The sequence below is a fragment of the Podarcis gaigeae genome (assembly GCF_964106915.1).
Source record: "Podarcis gaigeae genome assembly, chromosome: 13".
Classification (NCBI taxonomy): domain Eukaryota; kingdom Metazoa; phylum Chordata; class Lepidosauria; order Squamata; family Lacertidae; genus Podarcis; species Podarcis gaigeae.
The window spans coordinates 7,034,732-7,048,569 of record NC_139689.1 but is presented as its reverse complement, the minus strand read 5'-3'; the positions used below and the strand labels follow the sequence as shown (position 1 = coordinate 7,048,569).

Sequence of the window (13,838 nt, the reverse complement as noted above, 5' to 3'; positions counted from 1 at the left end):
GGACCAGGTGCGCAGCCTGGGAGTCATTTTGGACTCACAGCTGTTCATGGAGGTGCAGGTCAATTCTGTATCCAGGGCAGCTGTTTACCAGCTCCATCTGGTACGCAGGCTGAGACTGTCTCACCAGAGTGGCGCATGCTCTAGTTATCTCCCGCTTGGACTACTGCAATGCGCTCTACATGGGGCTGCCTTTGAAGGTGACCTGGAAACTACAACTAATCCAGAATGCGGCAGCTAGACTGGTGACTGGGGGTGGCCGCCGAGACCACATAACACTGGTCTTGAAAGACCTATATTGGCTCTCAGTACGTTTCCGAGCACAATTCAAAGTGTTGGTGCTGACCTCCAAAGCCCTAAACGGCCTCGACCCAGTATACCTGAAGGAGCATCTCCACACTCATCATTTTGCCTGGACACTGAGGTCCAGCGCCGAGGGCCTTCTGGTGGTTCCCTCATTGCGAGAAGCAAAGCTACAGGGAACCAAGCAGAGGGCCTTCTTGGTAGTGGCACCTGCCCTGTGGAACTCCCTCCCATCAGACGTCAAAGCGATAAACAACTACCTGACATTCAGAAGACATCTTAAGGCAGCCCTGTTCAGGGAAGTTTTTAATGTATGACATATTAGTGTATTTTTGGTCTTTGTGGAAGCCGCCCAGAGTGGCTGGGGAAACCCAGCCAGATGGGCGGGGTACAAATAATAAATTATTATTATTATTATTATTATTAAAGCAAACACACCTGCCCAAATAATCCTGGGAACTGTAGTTTTCCTCTCGTAGAGCTACATTCCACCACCCCTCCCGGAAGGAGGGAGAAAAGAAAGAAAGAATCCTATGGAATCTTGAGGACTACAGCAGCACATTTGGCAGAAGCTGACCCAAAGCGTCGGCTGTTTACGCACTATGTCTTTAAAGCACACCCTCTCCCTCCGAAAGATTCGTGGGAACTGTAGTTCACCCTTCATCGAGCTACAGTTCCCTGTCTGCTACCCAGTGATACTGAAGAAAGATTTAAAAGCTGGTGTGGAAGGCTTTTGTACAGTCCTGGTCCTTTGCACCAGGCATCAAAATGGCTGCATGCACCATACATTTTTAACCACACACACACACACACACACACACACACACATCCTGGGAACTGAAGCATCACAGACCTACAGCTTATTATTATATCACAAGTGGAGAGAGAACTGTTGGAATGGAATGTAAAAGTGCTGTCTGAAATGTATAAAATATGATTGGAATGGGAGACAAAAGATGAGCAAAATCCTCAAGGATACATTGGGCAATAGATATTTGGCATAACAGAGGAGCATGGGAGCATGGGAACGATGGTGGAATAGGGATATAAAATTTACAGCATCTTATGGTCTAAGAGAAAATTATATGAAAATGATAAATCGATGGTATCTAACACCGAGTAAATTGGCAAAAATGTATAAATCGAAATCAAATAAGTGTTGGAAATGTAAAGAGAAAGAAGGTTCTTTTTATCATATGTGGCGTCTTGTGATAAGCTTAAAGCTTACTGGGAAATGATATACAGTAGTACCACTAGGGGGCCACTGGGGGCGCATCGGAAGATGGCTGACAATTAACATCTCTCTGACCCACACGAGGTAATTTGGAGGCTATGATGGGGGTAATTAGCCTCCTTAACCCCCCCCAGGATGGGGGGGGGACGGCCCTTGCCTGCTGTGCCCTATACCACCCCCGAATTTGTGGGGATGGGGGCACTAGGCACAAAGCCCTCCTGTGGGATTTCGGCACTCCTGGACGCCGTCCCTGATCCGCGCCACTAGCTGCAAGAACTTCAAAAGATCGAGGTAAAGTTCTCAAACCGGGACACTATTTCCAGTTTTGCAGAGTTAGTAAACCGAATTGTTCTTAAACTGGACTGTTCTTAAACTGAGGTACCACTGTATAATGAATTGGAAAGGATGTTTAAAATAACATTTGAAAAAAAAACCCAGAAGCTTTCCTTTTGGGAATTATAGGGACAGAACTACCGAAACTGTAGAGAAACTTATTCATGTACTCGACTACAGCGGTAAGAATGCTACTCGCCCCAAAATGGAAAGAAACAAAAGTCCCAGCAAAGGAAGAAGGGAAAGCTGCGAAGCTATATGCACTTCCCCCCCCGTCCCCCCCCCCCCGTTCCTCTGCCAGTGAGAATGAATACAAAAACTTATGGAATATGCAGAAATGGCGAAACTTACGGGAAGAATAAGAAATCAAGATAACAAACTTTTTATAAAAGAATGGAAACGGTTTATTGAATATTTACAGATAAATTGTAAACAGATAAAAACATTGGCAGGACTATTGAAATAACCTGCAGTTTGATAAGAGTATATATTTAAAGTAGATGAATAAATGATCAAGTTTAGTTAATTTGGATATGCAGAAGGTATTAAAAATAAATTTTAAGGAAGCACAGAATGAGGGGGAAGGAAGTCAAGTTTTGAAATGTTAAAATGATTGAAAATTGTAATAAATGTATAAATATATAAACCTGAAAAGTATAAATAATTTTTTAATATAAAACAAAGTTTCTCTCATAACTCTCCAACGGTTTGACATTTCCCCCAAAGGCACATTTGTCCATTGTCTCCCAAGAAAGATGCAAACAACAGCATTTATATCCCATCTTTTATCCTCTAAGGTATTCATGGCGACTTACATGGTTCTTCCTCTCCTCATTTTAATCTCCACAGCACCCCTGTGAGGTAAGTCAGGCTTCACGGCCAAGTGGGGATTTGAACCCTAGTCTCCCAAGTCTTAGTCCAGCACTCTAACCACTACACCACCGCTGCCTCACAGTTCCTAGTTCCACTAACAAACTGCAGGATTCATTCTCTCTCTCTCTCTCTCTCTCTCTCTCTCTCTCTCTCTCTCTGTGCTTTAAATGTATTTATCTATTTAAATTTGTATACTGACCTTCATCCAGTTTGCGACATAAAAATTCAAGATAAAAACACAAAATAATAAATGTACAGTTGCACATGCAGACTTTCTGTTGCCTGAAGCAACGGGCCGAGATGGCACTTTCCACATTCCAAGTACAAATACAGTGGTACCTCGGTTTAAGTACTTAATTCATTCTGGAGGGCCGTTCTTAACCTGAAACTGTTCTTAACCTGAAGCACCACTTTAGCTAATGGGACCTCCTGCTGCTGCCGCGCTGCCGGAGCACAATTTCTGTTCTCATCCTGAAGCAAAGTTCTTAACCTGAAGCACTATTTCTGGGTTAGCGGAGTCTGTAACCTGAAGCGTCTGTAACCTGAGGTACCACCAGGGACTGAACCTGGGACCTTCTGCCTGCAGAGCAGATGCCGCGCCCCTGAGCTACGGCCCGTTCCCCACCCGACCCTCTTGCCAAAGGGCAGGGCCGGCCCTGTTTCACAGACTGAAGCCCACAATCTGAACTGTTATCCTTGACTGGCACATGCAAACACGTGAGCGCATGCACACTGACGGGAGGGGGTGGGGGCCAGAATGGTAAACAGTGAGTTCAAAAGAGACTAGATTTGCATGAGATCCAGTCTGGGGACATTTCTCTACGGAGCTACAATGCCTGTGAGATAAACACACAATGATCACTCACTTTCAAGGGCAGCCGGGCATTCTTGGCTATGCTAGAGACCCTTGCTCTTGCTCAATATGGCCTCTGTGCTTATCTGGTTTAGATTTGAGCTCCCAACAATCCTTTTTATTACCAACCTTTCCCAAGTCCACATCTGTCTTGGAATCACTTTTAGATGTTGTAATTGCTTTGTGTGTCGGCTGCTTTGCACTCCTTTGAAAGGAAGAGCAGGATATAAATTTAATAAATAATAACGGAATAATAACTGCAGTGGGTTGCCTCAAAGGTACCAAGAATTATTATAAGTGTTGTTTGTTTGTTTGTTTGTTTGTTGATAAACTGCATTTTTAGTTACAGGTAGGTAGCTGTGTTGGTCTGCTGTAGTAAAAAATACCTTAAAAATTCCTTCCAATAGCACCTTAGAGACCAACTAAGTTTGTTATTGGTATGCATGCACACTTCTTCAGATACACTGAAACAGAAGTCACCAGACCCTTATATATAGTGAGAGGGTGGGGAGGGGTATTACTCAGAAGGGTGGTGGGAATGGGTGATTAGAATTGAGACATTGGATTCTTATCTCATTATACATGATAAGCTATTTTTAGCCATCTCACCCTTTGCTTTTTCCTGTAACACCAATTGCAGTCCTTAACAGTCGTCAACAGGTTTACCACACCTATCAGCCAATCACCCATTCCCACCACCCTTCTGAGTAATACCCCTCCCCAACTTCTCACTATATATAAGGGTCTCGTGACTTCTATTTCAGTGTATCTGAAGAAGTGTGCATGCACACGAAAACTCATACCAATAACAAACTTAGTTGGTCTCTAAGGTGCTACTTGGGACGCGGGTGGCGCTGTGGGTTAAACCACAGAGCCTAGGACTTGCCGATCAGAAGGTCGGAGGTTCGAATCCCCACGACGGGGTGAGCTCCCATTGCTTGGTCCCAGCTCCTGCCAACCTAGCAGTTCGAAAGCACTGTCAAAGTGCAAGTAGATAAAGAGGTACCGCTCCGGCAGGAAGGTGAATGGCGTTTCTGTGCGCTGCTCTGGTTTGCCAGAAGCAGCTTAGTCCTGCTGGCCACATGACCCGGAAGCTGTACGCCGGCTCCCACAGCTAATAAAGCGAGATGAGCACTGCAACCCCAGAGTCGGCCATGACTGGACCTAATAGTCAGGGTCCCTTTACCTTTACCTTTTAAGGTGCTATTGGAAGGAATTGTTTTATTTTGTTTTGACTGCATTTTTAGGCCATTTTGTTTACTCCCAAGAGCTCAAAAATATATTCAATATATTGATACAAGTCACAAATCATGGGCAGGCATCCCCCAACCACACCAGTGAGATCCCACAGAATCCGGAAATATCTAGATGCTGAGCTCAGGAGCCCAGCTGCTAACCCCCATACACCTGCTCGGTCCAGAGTCCACACTCCACTTGGTTCTGGCAGAGAACTCCCATTCCTGATCATCCAGGCTTCCCCGAACTCTCCTGCTCTGTCCCAAACCCCTGGGTTCTGATTCTGGCATACAGGCAGGCAACGTGGTCAGAGTGACACGACTGATATTCATAAAAATACAAGTAGCAGGAAAGACATGTAGAGAGACAGAGTCTTCTTCTGACTTACGGTCGCTGTTTTCTTTCTCCAGGATTCCCTTTGCTCTGATGTGTCATGGAGGCATTCCTGATTGGGGCAGGTGGGGCAGAGCCCCCTTCACCCCCCCCCACTTGCCAGAGGTTTTTCTCCTGTCTCCCAGGGACACCCGTGTCACTTTGTTTCGGAAGGAAATCCCAGCCGGCTTTCCATGGCTACTGCAGGAGATTTGCATCTCACTCGGCAGGAAAATACCTGCGATAATACGGTGGGTAACCATGGCAAAGTAAACAGAGTGGGAATCCCAAGAACGGGAATGCAATGGATGTGAATTATGGGGCACTGGGAGATAGTGAGCTCTCCTTTTCCCTGGGCCCAAGCAGCCTCGGATTCCACCTTCCAAAATCTCAATCCCGGAAGCCAAAGTTCCATCTGAGAATATGTACAGTAACCAACACAGGCATGGCCTCTTTGAGCATGTGCAGAGTGCCACCACCCCTATCTCTGCGTAGCTGCAACTCACACACAAAGGGAGAAAGTCCCAAGAAGGTTCCCACATCTTTCCTTGCCTGGAAAATGTTGGCACTAATACGGGGGAGTTTGGTGTCTGTAATATCCAGCTTACCACCTCCCTCATTGAAGCCAGATAGGCCACACAGACCTTGGGGGGTAGCATCGCCCAGTGGTTAGAGAGCGGGATACCATCTCCCGCCGTCCTTGCTGGACTTCTGAGCCTGGATCTTGTGTGCAGCAGGAGGAAATGCAACAGGTGATGCGTTCTCTTTCCTGTGTACCATCTTGCGTCACCTGTGATATTTCTGTCTGTTCGACAGCTGCTCCCTGAACCAGATTCTTGCCCCAAATAAAGCGGAGTGACATTGAAACGTGGCAAATTCACGGCACAAGCTGGTTCTCTGTGCTCTTGGGTGGTGGCAAGTATGATGACATCAGGCGGCAGGCACAGTGACATCATCGTTGCAGGTAGCAGCATGGATCCATTAAGCCTTAAGTATATTCCCAAAGGAAAAGTAATGTAACAGCTTCATTCGGGAATCATTCAAAAAATCTAAGGCGGGAGCAGTGAGCACACTTTGGCGAGAGATGAAAGTGGAGGGAGAGGAAAAGATATTCCTCGGGATAAGTCTGGGATTCTCAAGACAAGGGAGAGTCAGCAGCAGAGGGCTGGGGGCCATGATGTATCAGCTGCAGGGAATCACAGAATTGTAGAAGGGCTGAGTTGGAAGGGACCCAGTGGATCATCTAGCCCAGGGGTCCTGGGACTGTCACGAAAAAGGAGAGACAGCAGCAGAGGAGTGGGGGCCATGGATGTATCAGCCGCAGGGAATCGCAGAATCGTAGAAGGGCTGAGTTGGAAGGGACCCAGTGGATCATCTAGCCCAACCGCCCGCAAAGGGAGGGGGAGTCCTGTTTTCTCTGGATGAAGAAGGCAAGACACACTCTGCTGTCTTTGGAATGTTTAATTGAAAATTTTAAAATAAAAAAGGCAAGATAGATAAGTTTCTTTGAGACAGCAGATAAGAGACAGCAGATTTTAGTGCAAGTGTACAAATAGCTGAGAAATGATCCTGACCTATAAATGTGGGCATTGCTAGCTATGGGGATGAGCAGACGGTCACAAGCCAGGATCGGGAATGGCAAGGCTTATCAGGAGATATTCTTCTGTAACAAGTTGCTCCTGCAACAATTCATGCGTGAACATTTCCCACGTTGCCTTTTCCTTTGCCTCTCGCTAACTTTATTCTCTGATGTCACTTAGAGTTGCCAGCTTTTTCTGTAGACTCAGCTCCTATATCTTTAGAAGTATCTGGCCAGATGTAGTGATATTAATGGGTGGCCAACTTTTTTTTCTTGTGAATGCTCCTCTACATCTAACAGAAAATTCGCAGCTAAGCACAGAGGAGCTAAGGCAGAGGAGCGTTTGCAGGAGAAAAAGTTGAATCCCGACTTTTGGCAGAGTGGGCAAACTGCAGTAAGAGAGAGAGAAGGATTTACTTAATCCGGGTTGATCTGCAATAGAATCCAATATCCCCCAATTGATAGATCTGAGTGTGTTAGAACAAGCCCTTTCGCTTTCTCCCTGCATGGTCTCCACTACAAAGCCCAACCATCTCTAGGATACGCTGTCCTGACAGCCCCGCCAAGGGCCCAGAAGGGGCCGGGATTCTGCAACAGCGCCAGAAACGCCATCCCCGATCCCTGTTCCTTCTGATGCTGTTCCAGCTGGTCCTCAGCGACCTTTGGGGGAAGCCAAAGGTTTGAATCCGAGTTCAACCGGTCAGTTGAGGGAGCTTTTCCTTTTCACAGCAGTTAATTCTGAAGTTAGAAATGAGCAAAGAGACAGTGAGGTTCTGGTGTACCCAAGTCCTGTGGGTGGACAGGCGGGTGGCAGCCTGTGAGGGAAATGAACTCTGCGCATGTTCAGAGGCTCCCTCCCTCTGAATCCCATCCACGGTTTTGCTCTGGGGATCCCCTTCCCGCTTCGAAGCCTCACTGTGTGGCCACACAGGTGCAGGCCACCGGCAAAGGATATTTCCGCCGCTCAAGGTAGAAGGACTTGTTGACATTCGCACAAGGCCTCCGATAGTAGACGGTTGTGTCGGCAAAGATCGGGACGGACACCCCGTTTCCCTCCTTCTGGACGAAGGTCTTTTGGGTGGCATTTCTCACAGGGTGCCTCAAGGAGACGCAGGAATCTTGGCAGATACACTGGGCTTTCCAGAGGAGTCGAGGGTAGCGGGAGTCCTCAATATCTTCCCTGGGGGAGGCAAGAGAAAGGACAGGTCTGTCTTTGAGCCATTTAGGAAAGGATGGTGGTCTGATGGGGGAATGCACTGGGAAGCTGGTTGTGGGGTGAAAGGGGGAATAAAATAAAATAGTGTGGGATGAGGAGCTTTGGGGGACTAATGCTGGGTTAGATTAGCCTTCCCCAACCCGGTGCCCTCCAGATATCTTGGAAAGGAGCTCCAGTCACCCCTGACACTGGTCTGACTGGAAGGGACCCTGAGGAGCAACCAGTCCCTGCAAGGCAGGAATATGCAGCTCTCCCATTCGGGGACCGAAGCTGCAACCTCGGCCCCCTCAGCACCCTGCTCTAACCAGCTGAGCTCTCTGGGAAATCTGGAGGGCATTCTTGGTGGTGCCTGGCAGGGCCAAAGGAATGCCTCTTTATTTCCAGTCAGTGGTGCAGCAATAAAAGTGGAAAGCTAAGCAGGGTCCGGTATGGTTTCAACATGGATGGGAGACCACACTTGGAGATTCCTGCATTGCAGGGGGCGGGGTGGACTAGAGGACCCTGGGGGTCCCTTCCGACTCTACGATTCTATGAAAATGGGACGGATGAGGGGGCAGAGGAATAAAAGGTACAATTCTTCTCTCTTACACATATCGCCAAGGAGAACTGGAGGCCATGTTCTTTACACCAGGAATCGAGCGGCAGTCGTCAGAGGAAGACACGGAACGGGAGGAACGGGCAGAATGGGAGGAATGGGCGGAATGGGCAGTGAGTCCCTTCACGACTTCATTGAGTGTCGTCTCTTCACAACAGTTTGAGGAGGACATGCATCGGAAGGCCTGGCTGGCCACAAACGTCGAGAGCAGGAAGCACATTGCAGCCTAGAGGAAGGAAGGAAGGAAAGAAGGAAGGAAGGAAGGAAGGAAGGAAGGAAGGAAGGAAGGAAGGAAGGAAGGGCAAGAGGGGGCAGGGTCACAACTGGTCATGGTGGAACAGCCCAAACGGGACTGCTCAAAACATTCATTTGCCTTACAGAGAAATCTAGTAGCCCATTTCCCACTCCCTTTCCTCGCAGCCTTCCTAAGTTGGAGTATTCTATTCCCAGAATAACGTGGGCAGGGATCTTTCCAAAAACCAGCCTGCAACATTGGCAGAATCAAGTGGTAGAGTCTTTCCTGGACTGCGTCATTTCAAGCTGCTGACAGGGGTGGTGCACATTTTTGTGAAATAAAATACTTTTAAACGCTTACTATATATATGATCCTATATCAATTATTATATCCATGCTCTAATGATAAGTATATTATATAGTAAATGATATATTTTATATATAATAATACAATATATCTATATAGATAAACTAGATACACATGTAAAATTTAAGCTGTGTTTTATGTGCATATCCCCCCCCCACACACACACACCACTTGGAGCTCTTTCATGAAGCTGCTTGTCAATCTTGCTAAGTACCGTATTTTTCGCTCTATAAGACGCACCAGACCACAAGACGCACCTAGTTTTGGGAGGAGGAAAACAAGAAACAAAATATTCTGAATCTCAGAAGCCAGAACAGCAAGAGGGATCGCTGCGCAGTGAAAGCAGCAATCCCTCTTGCTGTTCTGGCTTCTGGGATAGCTGCGCAGCCTGCATTCGCTCCATAAGACGCGCACACATTCCCCCTTACTTTTTAGGAGGGAAAAAGTGAGTCTTATAGAGCAAAAAATACGGTAAATGCATGAGGAAACTTGGAATCCTCCCCATCAGAGGGATGGAAGGAAGAAGACAACAGCCGCAACTTCCTTGCACATCAAAACCTAGCATATAAGGAACAAGGCTGAGTTAGTCCTATTTCCCTGACATTCACTGACTTTTTTTTACATTTAGGGTGCTAACCCCTTAGTGTGTGTGGGGGGGGGATTCAGACTCACAGCCCAGCCATTCGTCCCCCAGTTGGAAATCTCATGGGCCAAAGTCAGGACAATGCTTGCCCTTCGGACAAAGTGGCCTTTGTTCTCCCCCCTCTTTTTATGGCTCACCTCAATGAGCCAGGGAGCAAAGTGGGGCAGCCCCACACAGTCGCTAGACCAAGTGAACTGAGAGTGGAAATTCATTCCCGTCTCCAAAATACAGGGATCAATATGGCTGCTGTGTCCCTAGTCCCACCTCATGCCTACCAAGTTTCCAGACGGACAGAAATTAAACAGATGAGGAGTCAATGAATAATATAGAGCACAACTAAGGATCAATAATCAGATTCCATTTAGATCGGGTGGGGGAGACCAAGTTTGTGCGGCTAGACTACAACACCCATCATCCCTGACCAGTGGTCCTGCTTCCTAGGGATGATGGGAGTTGTAGTCCAACAACAGTGGAGACCCAAGTTTGAGAAACACTAGCCTGGGAGTCATTGCAGAAAGGAAACTTGAGAAAGGTGGGCAAGAAACACTGATGTGCTGGATTTGGAAGGTTTTAACAATGTATTTGGCTGGCATGCATATTTGTGGTATGACAAGGTTAAAGCACACAAAGCGTTTAAAAACCATGTTGTTAGAAAAGCACTGTTTAATGTTTGGATGAAATACAAGGATTTGTTAGAAAATAAAACCCCAAGATGGTTGTCACCAATGGAAGCGAAGGCTCAGAAAAAACTCAATATGGAGGCCAAATGGCCGAAATATTGGGAAATGTTGGAACAAGATGGAGACAGAATAAAATTGCAGAGTTTTGAAAAATTAAAAAGTAGAGTGCGAGACTGGCTCCATTACTATCAAATAATGGAGGCATATAACATGGATAAAAAACTGGGCTTCCAGGTGGAAAAATCAAAATTGGAAACAGAATTGTTAGATCCCAAAGTTAAGAATTTGTCAAGAATGTATAACTTGCTGTTGAAATGGAACACTCCAGATGAAACGGTGAAATCTGCTATGATTAAATGGGCACAAGATGTTGGACACAACATTATGATGGCTGACTGGGAACAGTTATGAACCACAGGTATGAAGTTCACGGCATGTAATGCCTTAAGAGAGAATTTAATGAAAATGATCTACAGATGGTACATGACACCAGTCAAGCTCACAAAAATTTACCATTTGCCCGATAATAAATGTTGGAAATGTAATGAGACTGAAGGTACATTCTTTCACCTTTGGTGGACATGCCCAAGGATTAAGACATTCTGGGAGATGATTTATAATGAAATGAAAAAGGTATTTAAATATACCTTCCTGAAGAAACCAGAGGCCTTTCTCCTGGGCATGGTCGGCCAATTGGTGCCAAAGAAGGATAGAACTTTTTTTATGTATGCGACAACAGCAGCAAGAATACTTATCGCAAAGCTGGGAGAGGAGACGGTAGAAGAAGACTGGAAGAAATTTAAGACCTACCTACAGAAACATTGTAAATTGTATGAATGTTAAGAAGGATGCTAGATTATAAATAACTTGGCACCATTAAGTTAGATGAAGCGAAATATGAAGATAAGTTAAATTTAAGAAAAGACAAATTTTGGATAACTATTAGGCTAAATTTAAATCTTTAAGGTTTGAATAAATGATATCTAAAACTAGAGATATAACTGGAAAATTAGAAAATAAGATTGGAAATAAGGTGATAAATTGCTGGTTAAAATTCTATATTAAGGAACGCAGGAGCGGGAGATGTGAGGGAGTCCAAAGAAGTTAAGAAAATATGTTAAGATATGTGTTATATTGTTTTTCTCTATTGTAATTATAAAAAAAAACTGTCAATAAACATTTATTAAAAAAAAAAGAATACTTATCGCAAAGTACTGGAAGACACAAGATTTACCCACCCTGGAAGAATGGCAGATGAAGTTGATGGACTACATGGAACTGGCGGAAATGACTGGCAGAATCCGAGACCAGGGAGAAGAGTCGGTGGAAGAAGATTGGAAAAAATTTAAAGACTATTTACAGAAACACTGTAAAATCAATGAATGTTAGAAAGATGTTGGAATGAAGTAACATGGCTTTAGCAGAAATGCTATAAAGAATTAAGTACAATAAAATGTAAAGGGATTAAAGGGAAAATAAGGTTAGAATGTGTTAAGATTAATTATAGGGCAGAGAATTAAGGAAGATGGAAAGGTTTTGCTGAAATAATTAATTGAAGTGGAATACAAAAAAGGGAGGTGTGAGGAAGTCGCCGAAACAAGTTAATGAAAGATAATAATATTGAAAGTATGGAATGTGTTTTTAACTGTTTTTGTTTTGGTTTGTTATATATATGTAGTGTTTTTGTATTGTATTGTATTGTTATGTCTAATTCTTTTCTCTTTTTTTCTGTAACTTTCAAATTCTTAATAAATATCATTTTTAAAAAAGAGAGAGAAAGGTGGGCAAGATGATAAATCAAGGGGTTGCCCTCCAGGTATATTTACAGCTGCCACTCTCACCAGTCCCAGCCAGCTTGACCAATGCAAGGTATGATGGGGAGGTGGAGTTAAAAATAATTCCCCACACTCCACAAGATGTCCGAAGGCCACTGTCTGACGTGGCTTTGACAGGGGGATCGGGCGAAGGCGTGGCGGAGGAGGGAAGGCCCCTGGGCAGCTCTCAGCCTTAAGGACAAAAATGGAACCTCCAAGACCAGCAGCAGTCTACCTCTGAATAGCAGCTACTGGCAAGGAAGAGCGGGAGGGGGCTGGGCCTCCAAGTGCCTCAGAAAGATCATCTGGTTGCCCCCTCTCAGGAGCCGAATGGATCTCCGCTTGGATCCAAGAAGACCCTGCTTAGGTTATTCTGAGAGATGGTTGAAGGTTTTGAGAATGGGGGCTATACATCTGTTATTATGCTTGGAAGTCAACAGCACAATTCATAGCCCCCCAAACATCCCTGTGGACCCTGCTTCAGCCTTCCCCCTGGCCCTTCCCTCCGTGTAAGGAGCAGGATTGGTGCACTTACCAGCTGAGTCTTCTCCATGTCAGATCTCCGGGAGCAGGACCTCGTGTCTGTAGACGGCTCAGGGAACTGCTGTCACTCTGAGCCTCGGGATCCCTATTTTATCGCCTGCAAGATTCCATTCATTTATTCCATGCAAATTTGGGAATAATAAAAAAAGAACTGAGCGCCTGTTTCCTGAACGTATAATCAATGTCTCTTTTGTGTACCTTATGCTGGATGGGTAATAGAAGGTGCCCCCCAGGATCAAGGGACTCAAGCCCAGTGCGATATTAGCACCTGAGAAAATTGGATTTGCCTTCCTTCCTTCCTTCCTTCCTTCCTTCCTTCCTTCCAAGATGGGATTAACTTTTCAATAGGAGGACTTTCCCACCTATTCATAACTTGCTTTGACTTTTTACAGATTAAATCTTCTGGTCCAGAGATTTGACCCACAAGCACCCAAGAATTTGTGCCATGAACTCAATAAGGATGGAGAAATTCCCGCTTGGAGCATCATCTCTAGGACGAACTCACCTTGCAATTTCTCTGAGAAGATCAGAGGAGCCCTCTTGGATCAGGACCGATTGCCCAGCGTCCGTCTGTTGTGCTCAGGTGCACCTTCCCCCATCCCACAGTCTTCTCCCTCCGACTGCTGATCCTCAGGCTCTGAGCTGTCTTCCCTTTGGGGTCCCCCAGCTGGTTGCTCCCACCATTCCTCTGGGGCCAGAGAGTCCATGACAATGGGGCTGGCCCCCCACCTGGGCCAGGAGCAGGGGGCCCTGCAACCTGGAAATGTGTGGCTAGCCTTGACCTTTGCCCAGGCCCACAGGGTCCCTGGCATCTCAGCTCCCAGGGGTGGCAGCACACCAGCCAGACCCCACGGCCTCCGGAAAGATCGAGATGCTGAGCTCAGGAGCCGAGCTGCCCCCCGTCCACCTGCTCGGTCCAGAGTCCACCCCCGTCCTGGTTATGGCAGAGAGCCCAGGCCGTGTGGT

The 13,838-nt window shown here is 46.0% G+C and overlaps 1 protein-coding gene across 1 annotated transcript; it reads right to left on the bottom strand.

Moving 5' to 3' along the window:
- Nucleotides 1–7,127: 7,127 nt before the first annotated feature.
- LOC310829051 (interleukin-25-like) lies at nt 7,128–13,439 on the bottom strand. Its single transcript, XM_083707212.1, has 3 exons — nt 12,865–13,439; nt 8,585–8,817; nt 7,128–7,960 (listed from the first exon to the last, which is right to left on the bottom strand). The coding sequence occupies exons 1-3, from the start codon at nt 12,880–12,882 to the stop codon at nt 7,693–7,695; spliced, it is 519 nt and encodes a 172-aa protein (XP_083563338.1). The 5' UTR covers nt 12,883–13,439; the 3' UTR covers nt 7,128–7,692.
- Nucleotides 13,440–13,838: the final 399 nt, after the last annotated feature.